Source organism: Centruroides sculpturatus, unplaced genomic scaffold (assembly GCF_000671375.1).
Source record: "Centruroides sculpturatus isolate CEXI.00-Female unplaced genomic scaffold, Cexi_2.0 scaffold1132, whole genome shotgun sequence".
Taxonomy (NCBI): Eukaryota; Metazoa; Arthropoda; class Arachnida; order Scorpiones; family Buthidae; genus Centruroides; species Centruroides sculpturatus.
The window spans coordinates 94,137-104,972 of NW_019385318.1; the positions used below are offsets into that span (position 1 = coordinate 94,137).

The 10,836-nt window shown below is 30.4% G+C and overlaps 1 protein-coding gene and 1 long non-coding RNA gene across 2 annotated transcripts in view; both read right to left on the minus strand.

Moving 5' to 3' along the window:
- LOC111637576 (beta-sarcoglycan-like) overlaps positions 1-10,434 on the minus strand; it is a 30,587-nt gene extending 20,153 nt beyond the window's left edge. The window contains exon 1 of the mRNA XM_023383089.1: positions 10,305-10,434. Within this exon, the coding sequence (XP_023238857.1) occupies positions 10,305-10,319 (15 nt within the window). The 5' untranslated portion in view covers positions 10,320-10,434. The remainder of the gene's footprint in view (positions 1-10,304) is intronic.
- On the minus strand, positions 6,223-6,463 carry LOC111637577. Its single transcript, XR_002758716.1, has 2 exons — positions 6,433-6,463; positions 6,223-6,354 (listed from the first exon to the last, which is right to left on the minus strand). It is a non-coding gene; the product is annotated as an uncharacterized LOC111637577 (long non-coding RNA).
- Positions 10,435-10,836: the final 402 nt, after the last annotated feature.

A 10,836-nucleotide genomic window follows, 5' to 3' on the forward strand; every position in this document is an offset into this window, starting at 1 on the left:
ATCTCTTAGTTTGCACGAATGCAAAAGCATTCGTGCAAACTAAGAGATTATTCATTCGCATCCACATGTGTATTCTTCATAAATACATTCTGGTCGTCTATAGCAATTGATCTTAATTGGAAAAAATCAAAAATTTATAATTTCTTAAGTGCAATTGTCAAATAATTTACAATAGAGATTTGATATTTTTTAAAGGTGATACAGTTTGAAGCAGGGTTGGATTCGGATTGATGGAATAAAGTAACGTAACGCATGAAAGATTTACTAAGGACTTCCTATAAGCAACTGTCTCCTATATAGGTGTTAGACACGTAAAGAAAACCTAAAAAACTCTATGTAGTCAGCCCGTCAGTCAAGCGCGAACCCGCAACTACTTGCTGGTATTCAGCAATTTTATTCACTTGCCCACTATTGGGTAGTTATAGCCAATTTTAAGTAGTAGTAGACCCACATTTTGGCGTTCTTCTGAAAGGTGGTTACTAGCGCACCTTCGGAAGGAAGAGCAAAATACCAGTGGAAATAAAATCAAGCTTCTATACTTCGAGTCAATTGAACTTCTCACAAAGAGATGGCTACCTGACATTTCGAGGATTAGCTTAGCTTATTTCACAGTTTCTATTTCATCGTCCATTTAATTAAAAAGAAAATATTTTCGGTTTTCGGTTTTTTTCAATCTTTTTTTTACCCCGCTGCTTTTCATTATATTGTGACTTGTATTCTATTATATTCGTAAATTTGGTTTTTCAATATTGGAGTCCGGCATTTATAGAAGCTTTTGTGCCCACCAGTGGCCAAACGGTCTTCCTACCCTAAACACTGGCAGTTCGGTCGTGGGTTCGACCCTCGCTCGAATGGCTGGCCTCGTGAAGTTTTCCGGGTTTCTCTGTAAATAGACTTTCTTTCTTTCTGTAGGTGGTGGTGGTAGTATAAGGCGAATAGCCATGACGCCTTATACTCCGAGAGACTTGTCGTTGATCGCTAGGCGACCGAAGAGCAGCCGGCCTTATAGAACGGCCTAAACGTGCGCGGAGGAAAGAATGCCTTCCGGGAGGACTTTTGTAAGGGAAACTGGCCCTTATTCAAGCGTCATCAACATGGGGAAAACCCGGAAAACTCCATGCTGCCAGCCCATCCGAGCGAACTCCCAGTGCGCTTAAATAGTTTCGCCAGTTTCCCTTAAAAAGACCTCCCGAAAGGCATCCCACTTCGAACACATTCTCTCCTTTTCTTCTGGGTTGTCCTTTTCCTAATCCCCAAGGAGGTCACAAGTTTTATTATCAACAAACAACAGAAAATCATGAATTCTAACTAACCTATTCTGCAACTATAAAACAAACTGATAAACAATATTTGTGCATTGTTTCCTGTAACTATTTTTATGTAGTTACTTGTTCGTAGTATATTAACTAAAACTAAATTCGTTTTTTTCAAGGCCAAGTTAGCTTCGAGTGCAATCAGCACACCTTGTGTGATTGCTGATCCGACATTAAATCGTAGTTCGAAGCTTTCTGCATAATGTATGATGCCCTTTTTTCATAGGTTATATCCCCTATTGTATAGCCTGCAGGAGCCTCTTTGAGCAGCACCTTCAAAATATTATAACTCAGATAACAGTTTATCATTTATAACATATTGATGTCTTCAATTATTTTCATTTCTCGTCGCAGCATAAGTTTTTTTCATTAGAGGAAAAACTTCATTCTGATGACAAAGGAATTTACAAAAGGGAAATAATAAAACAATTTATATAAATTATAGCCTACAGAGATGGTTTCCAGAAACATGGAGATTGTTGGTGAGGTCATAAAACTTTATGAGAGTCAGTGGCGTAGCGTCATTTTTCGTGATGTTAAAAATATAGAGAACCAAGAGATAGAAACAAGGGGAATTCCTGAAGAAAGCTGAAACAGGTCTGAGGTCTACCCATGTAAAAGATTACATTTATTTTAAATTCTTATATAATCAGTGGAGAACCCAGAAGAACCCAAATGGGGTTAAGTTAAAAATTATATTTGAAAAAATCTAAATTTTCCGCTTTTTTTCTGTTCATATAAGGTTACTTTATGTCATTAAGTTATGCAATGTACATTATTATGTATTTATTTTTATTCCAAAGTAACAAAACTGATTGATTTGGTGTCAATGGTGTACTGCAGCACAATAAGAACCATGCTGGATACGCGTCAAAAGCTTCGAAACTGTGCAGATAATTACGGGTACGTTGCTTGGTAGAGCAGATTTAATAGTTATATAAGCAAACCAATGACAATGACCGTTTCATTTGTAACAGACATGACATTGGTATGCTTACCCAGTTAAAAGCCGCTTTAACAGATACCACACCCTATGAGAAAACTCGTATGTAAACATACACCTTCGACCATGAGATGCTTCATTTGTCTTTTTGTATTGATGTAATATACTGTATTCTATAATACATTTATAAAGAAAAAACTCAAACATTAACTAATCAAATAAAAATTTATCCATGTAATTAGTAGTCTCCAAGATTTCACCTCCAAAAATTTTCTGCATGACCATACACAGTACATAGTACAATATGTACTAATACAGTACAAGATGGGTAAGTAGTTTCTGTGACGCAAATCCCTCTTAAATAAATGTTTTGTTATCCTGATTACATATGAAAAAATTCATTCGGATTATCAAGGAAATGCAAAAACAAAAATTTTAGAAGTGCAGTCTTTATGTATATAGTCACGCACTTCCTATAAAACAATGTTTCAAGTCACGTAAACTCAAAATAGAAAGAAAAAAAAAGCAGATAACATTAACACATAATTATATTTAAAAACAAGCCAATCAACTATAGAAAACTACATAAAAATATGGAGAAGCATGCAAAATTTTCAAGAGTATTTTCATTTTATTCAGAACTTTTACTTTTAACCAATAAACGTTCACGTATTTGACTTGAAATTGAAGTAAAAAGAATGCTAATTGGTTAATTTCAAACTAGGACTTTTAATCATTGGTTATAAATATACTCATTAATTTATTTTGTATAGTAGCACTGTTTGCATCAATTAAATGTATTTTGTAATCAATTAGAAACTCTTCATGATTTTAAATTACAGAAAAATATATAAAAATAAACTTAAAATATCAATTTTAAGAGTGTTCTTTTTTGTTTTATTACTTAATTGTTTAGGCTATGTGGTCTTTTTACAAATGATTTCATTTAATTCAACAATAATAACATTTTATGATTAAACAATTAAAAACAATGCTGTAATTTTAATAAATTATTAAATTAAATTACTTTATAAACATGAAAAAAAGATTTTTAATCATTTTTTTTTTTCAGGAATATAAAAATAAAAATCCACTTTAATGTATATTAATTACACAAAAATTAATTTGGGAATAATTAATAAATTTAGGAGTTAATTTATGATGTTTTTTTATTTAATTTTTTATTAGATAAAATGCAATTTTTCTAATTTAATTATTTAGAATGTAACATAATGATTAAATTATAAAAATTGCATTTTATCTAATGGACTTTCATTTACATGTTATTGTACTATGGTTAATAAAGAAAGTGTATAGTAATTTGTAACAAATTAATACTTTCCTAGATCCAAAACTTTTTCGATTTTTTTGACATTTAACTGGTCATTTCTTTATTGCTGTAGTAACATGGTGGTATTTATCAATAAAGCTTCATGTCCTTGAAAAAATTTCATTATCAACAAATAGTTTTGAAAGATCTAAAAAGGTCAAATAACAATACTTTGTATACACTTTTTAATATGTCTCATATAAAAAAAAAATTCAACTATAAAATTAATTATAATAAAAATGTATAATTATTTAATCATGTTATTAAAATAACATAAAATACAATTATTACTTCCTGGAATTGTGTTAAATGCATTAAACAGATGGTACAGTATACTATATGCTCAATTTAATACAGTATAATATTCCATTATCCAACAATTATCCAGTTAACTTACTTTTGGGCAAATCTAAATATGTACTGTATATCCTATTTAATGTATTATCCTACATAATAATTCCTCATTTCATTATAATTTATGAATAAAAGGATATTATATAGATATAAATGATGTTGGGTAATTGCTCCTTATATAAGTGCAGTTATTTCAATTTCTGAGAATTCTTGCAAGTAGACAAACAGACAAGCCAAAGAATATAATGATATGCATAAAAAAAATTTCATTAATAAATGATGAATCATTTTTTCTATTCTTTAATATGTATATTTTGGTTTCTAATAATTTTTTCTCTCTAATCACTCAAAAAGTTTTCTCATTCTCAAATGTAATTTTAAAATTTCTTTATAACCTTATAAAAGTTTATTATGCTTAGAGAGGAATATAAGGATGTGAAATTTAAACATATTATCTCAGTAATGAGAAAAATTAGTTTTAAAAAGTGCTACTAGGGAAAAAGTGGCACTATATTCAGTAAGTACTTTCAAAAGAGTTATAATCCTTAAAAGTAACTATTTTAGGAATGTTTATGATGTAAATTATTCTTAATGAAAATGAAGTTGGATGAGCTTTGTTATTATCTGCAATTTGTTGCTATTGTAGATGATGCAGATAAAAGTACAGCATATTTTACCTTAAAATTTAATAATGTTTAGATAAATAATTCACCTTAACAAGTTTATTTGAAAAATATTTTCCATAATTTTCTGACTGATTAGCTTAAAATAATTTTCCTTTTATCTGATGATAACCTTAGAACTGATTCTATTTAACTCTGTTTCTTATGGTAATTTTAGAAAATTATTAATTTATTTAATATTTTATACTTTAAAAATTATTTTAACAATATATTAAAAAAAGAAAAACAAATTTAAACACACACACACATATATATAATTTTTTAATTCAAAACATATAGCTACAATCTGAATTAATATAAAAAATAAAAATATAAATTATTTACATTTTAATTAGAAAGTAAAAAATAAAGTACATTAATGTGTATAAAATATCATGAATAAAATATGAATAAATTGAAGCATTTTATATCCAAAAGTAAATAGGATCAAGCCACCAGTTTTGAACAGTTCTAGTACATTTTAGTTCCATACTTCTGTCAAGTGCATCAAAATAACTTACAATGAATTATGTAGTATTAAACTAAACAGATCTACAATAGTAATGAATAGAATTTGAACTGACTCTATATTTTTTAAGGTCCAGTACATTGTAAAGTTAGAATCTTTTTATGATGGTGATGGCCAAGTATACAAAGTGCATGGCCTAAGCATGGATCCTATGAAAATGCAAGATTGCACATCCCTGAAGTTCAATAAGTAGACTGCATTAGTAAAATTTGAACTGGTAATAATAATTAACACTGCAAACTGATACAAATAATAAAAATAGCCAAGAATAGAGAATAATAAAGAAACAAGAGTTCTTTCATTCTCTGCATACATTGGTGCAAATAACTCATGATGATGATGAATATGAGATAATGATAACAGCATAACAGTCATTTTAAGATAAACACTTTTAAAAATGTTCATAAATGTCCATTTTGACTACTTATAACCATATAAATGCCAGTAATAGCTACACAGATGACCATTTTTGTCCATCTGTATGGCCATTCATAATAATAATATATATAATAAAAGTGACCAAAACTGATAGCTTGACCCTGCGTATATATTTTGGAATTAAAATAATGTTTTTACTTCTCATAAATAAACTCTATCATTATAATAACAAGAAAATATGTTTACAAACTTTATAAATTGAATTTAAAAATCATTATAATTTTTCTGCTGTTTTTATTTGTTTTTTTTCATATCTAGTTTTTCTTCTTTATAAATTATTTACAACAGAAAACATTTTTATATGCATGCCTTCACATAATAGTTCATTAATTCTGTTTGATAGAGCAAAACAGTATTTTTATTGATCTGTTGATGGAACAACAACTGGACGGAATATTTACTATCCAATTTAATAAAAATCCATTAGTGGGACTTTATAAAAAACATTATTTTCTTAATGCCAAACATTCAAATAAATTGATTTTATAACATTATACTTTGTATATATATATGTTTGAGATTCCTACACACTTAAAAAAAATGCATATTTCCTTTATGATTCTCTAAAGTGGCTAAAAATAAAAATATTTTTAAAAAATATTAAAAAATGATAGAGACTAATTTGTCTTTTAACATTTTTTCCTGTTTTTTTCAACAAATTGGACGGTTTATATATATTTTAATACTGTTACTGAGCACATTCATGGATATAGAATATCAAAATGAGGTATTTGAAGATCTTGAAGGATCTGATATTGTGAAATGACACATAACAGACAATAAACCTATAAAAGAAAATGGATATTAAGTGATTATTTTATAATATTTCAAAACAATTTTACATGTAAATTAATTAAACTTACATGTATACCATCCAGGCACCAGATAATGCATAGTTTAGTGTCACATACAGCTCGAAGAATTACGGATGTATATTGCTTTCTATTAAAGTAAGCATTTTTTGAAGCTTTTGGAGTTGATATTGATATATGAGCTCCATCTATTCATCCAATTACATCCGGGAAGCTTATTTCTCTTAAGGTCTCTAAAGTTCCTTATGGTACTTGTAGCTGTTTCGTCTTTAGGCCAAACAATACCTAATTATTATATTATATTATAACCGGATGGCCGAGCAGTTCGGATGGTGGCTTACCGCTTTGGGAACCCGGAATCGTAACCGGACAGGCCAATAAACCCCACAAATTTTTTGAGGGTTAGTNAATTTGCCTCCTTTAAAATTGGGTGCGTCTTATATGCCGGTGCGTCTTATACGGCGAAAAATACGGTATTTGGAGAAAATAGGTTTTGCTATTTAATTGCAAACAAGATGCTGATATTGAATCTGATAGTCACATCACTCCATCCATCTTGCCCAAGAGTGCATTCCTCGTCTTCCAAGCAATTCCATGTTACTACTGTACATGGAAAATGCATTGGAAGTCAAGGAATATCCACATTGCATTAATGTTACAAATTCATGGTTTTTCACAGTGCTAAAAGAATGTTGCAAGTGTAGAAAAATCTGTCAACTTATACAGCCAGATCATGTTTTATGTTAGCATTAGTGCAAACAAATAAATCCAAACCATAGAAGCAGTGTTAGTGTTATTACTGTATCCACTATCTAGTTGATTTGACTTCACTTCTTCATTCACTTTCTGTAAATATTTACGAAGTCTTTGAAGTTCTTGCTCTTCAGTAAACATTCCCTGCAATTGCATCACTTTTACTTCCAAAACAATTTTGAAGTGCTGTCATATTCTGTCCTCATGATTTTCCATTTCTTTTTATACAATTTCTGCATCTTGCTTTTTTTAGTTTCTTCTCTAATTTCATCAAAATGTTACCATGTTAGATGTTTAGGTCTTCTTCCTTTATTTATTCTTGGGTCAGTGTATTCTAGACAACTCTACTTCTCCTTACAGTAAACAGTGTCAGAAATTATGCTCAATGTATTGCACAATCCAACATCTTCACGCAACCCTATCAATATTTTTTCTTGAAGTAGACAATGTAATGAGTCATGCGATGCTTTTCCTACTATGATAGTGATCATTATTTATCCCATAAGAAGTGTGATTCATGTTGTACATTACTAGGAAATTTTACATGATTACCCTTTGCACTTCTGCATTCCAAAGATATTTCCTGCTCTGTAACACTAGAATATTACTTTTCAAATTTGCATTTTTAACTAGAATTTTATAGTTATTTTCCGAATTTTGTAGCATATCTGTTGAGAACCACTGTTCTATGTTTAAATCAAGAGAAGATAAAGTCTATAACAGGAATGCTACTAAAAGGGGTCAAGTGAAGTATGTGCCACAGGTATCAAGTAATGGGAACACTGAGAGGAGTAAGTATGGTATATAATTATGTGCAAATAGGAAAAAATGTGTGAACTGATTCATCACAGTAATATCCCAAACTTACAGAACAAGAGAGAAGTGCTGGAATTTTCCTAAGTGATAAAGACCCTAGAAACTTCTTGGTCTACATTCTATTCAGTACAAATACACATAAAGTAAAAAAACAATCAAAAAACAGCATTACTTTTTCATCTCTATTACTACACTCCATTGTTACACATAAAATTACAGTAATTACTGCTTCCTCTAGAGTTCAAGAAATTTTCTATAATCTAAAATAATTAGAAATTCTATCTCATAATTATAGTCATATGTAACATATGATTAGCAAATCACAAAGAAACAAAATCATTATGTATTTAAAATGCCTTCATTACAAACTTTAACAGCTACATTCTCATAGTAAAACCTAGACAAAACTCTAATTTAAATCAATTTTCAATGCTTTTTGACTTATCAATCTGTAGAAAGAATTCTCTGAAGATGGTTATAAATTCATCTATATCAGTGGTTATCAAAATATGGTTTGTGGACTGGTAGTCCACAAGCATGCACCAAACAATTCACAGACTAAAGCCAGCTTCATAAGTTGAATATTTGATAATTGCCTATTTGTCCCCTTTGATTTAGCACAATATACCGACAAAGAGTGGGAAACAGCAAATACCAAATATTAGTCACAAGTAAATCATCCACACTACTTGGTATTAGTGAAAAATTTGCTTGGCATTCAGTAAATACCAAATGTGTGGAGCAGGCTTAATCTAATCATTTTTCAAAACTGCAATTCTAGGCAATTTAGCCAGAAAAAACATTTTAATAAATTAAATATCTCTTATGTTACATAACTGGCTAGATTGTGTACCAAAATATTTTGTCTATCATCATCTAAGCTAGCAGTTGTCAGATAAGAAGTAGACAGGACATAGCTGGTTCATGGATTGATAACTTTGAGAATCACTAATAAGGGAGAAACAATTAAAGGTACTAATTTATATAAAATTGGTACTCTCATCATGTAATAAAAACCCAGAACATGAAGAAAATTAATTTGTGTAGAAAATGGAGGAAGGATATACATAACTTGCAATGTAGCATGTATGTGTCTACTCTATGAATAAACTGGTACAATCACACCTCTGAATGAGACAGTTGGAACCTTACCAGAGCTGTAGACCATACTCATAGGAGCAAAAGATTCAAAGGAACCATACTTCTACACGACCCTTTACAAGATACAGCCATACATGATTGGGAGTAACAGTGCATGCTGCTATGACTATCGCATTTAACTATTTAGCCCAGTTTTTTTCAACCTTCTTGAATACACGACCCCTTTACAAATTAAAAAATTCTGGCAACCCCCTAGGGTCATATTAAAACTACATCAGTGATTTTAAAAACTATGTACAATATTTAATTTTGTTTCTGTTGAGATAAATTATTGTTAATTAAAATGGAAATTTCAGGAGAATCGACAATAATTTAACACATATAGAGTATGAAACTTCCTTTAATTATAACATTGGGCACGGGGAGCTGTTGACCTTTATTTTTAGGATCTGAATTTTCAGCTTGTACTTGTTTACTTTTTATTTCCTTTTGCTAATCAGCCCAGCATTTTTTCCACTATCATTTTCTGGGGTGGGCCGTAATTCTCGCTGAAATTGTAGTTTTTTTAATGTAGTGTAGGACCTACAAACACTTGTTCTTTTTCTTCAAGGGGGTCGCGACCCACAGGTTGAAAAACACTGATTTAGCCCATGCAACTATGCTGTCTTTGAGCAGCCCACTTGACTGTTCATGGAGTACTTGATGTTATATAGTTTTAGGTAGATGTGGGGTGTTCACCCCATGCAAGTGCTGAGGTGTGAGAATTAGTGAGCACCAAAATACACAACTAGATGCTTCGTATCGGTCAAGACGAGCTATCACTCATCTTCACCAATACGAAGCACGGAGAATAGGCAGTAGTACTTGTACACAATACTTTGGAGGCGAGTATCTCACGAAGGGTCGCATACGCAGGTATAATTCCTTTGACTTTTTTTGCTTGTACAGGGGATCTACAATTCCGGTGGGTGGGAAACCCCTCATTCAGGTCACATCCTACCAATAAACCTTTGTCTTCTTGTTTTTTGGGATTGATTTACTATTGAATTATTATAATTGAATATGAAGTAACAATAATTTATTGCAGGTCTCATAGCATCTAGGAGAAAATATAATATTATGAATTCATCACCTTTACAACATGCAAATACCAAAAATTGAATAAGATCTGCTGCATTTTATAAATTTTCAATTTATAAATCAATTTAATTAATTATTTTAAGATTTAATCAAAAACACGTATTACTATTTACCTCTCCGGCAGCCATTTTAGCTTAAAGTAAATAAAGTAATGTTATGTTTATAATTTATAAGTGGAGAGAATCATTTCACGTTTCATCTACTGTAAACAGATCGTCTCAATGAAATGTTCATTTACTTAAATGGCCAACAGATGGCTTAAGAAATGATTTCATAAACCGTTGCCAGATAAAAAAAATTGGTTCTTATATTATTATTATTATTGATAATTAACTTTTTATTATTCCTTATAAATTCTCTGTATAATTTAATTTATTAAATTGAATCGCTTTTTAGATACAGAGAAATTATGAAAAATTTTACTATTATTTACTTAAGTTGTCCGGATGGCCGAGCAGTTCGGATGGTGGCTTACCGCTTTGGGAACCCGGAATCGTAACCGGACAGGCCAATAAACCCCACAAATTTTTTGAGGGTTAGTCTGTCTAGATATGTCGAACGCCATTATGGGTTTTGCTGAATCCATGATGGGCTTAATGCCAGCAAGAATTAAAATAATAATTTACATAATTACTGTTTTGCTTT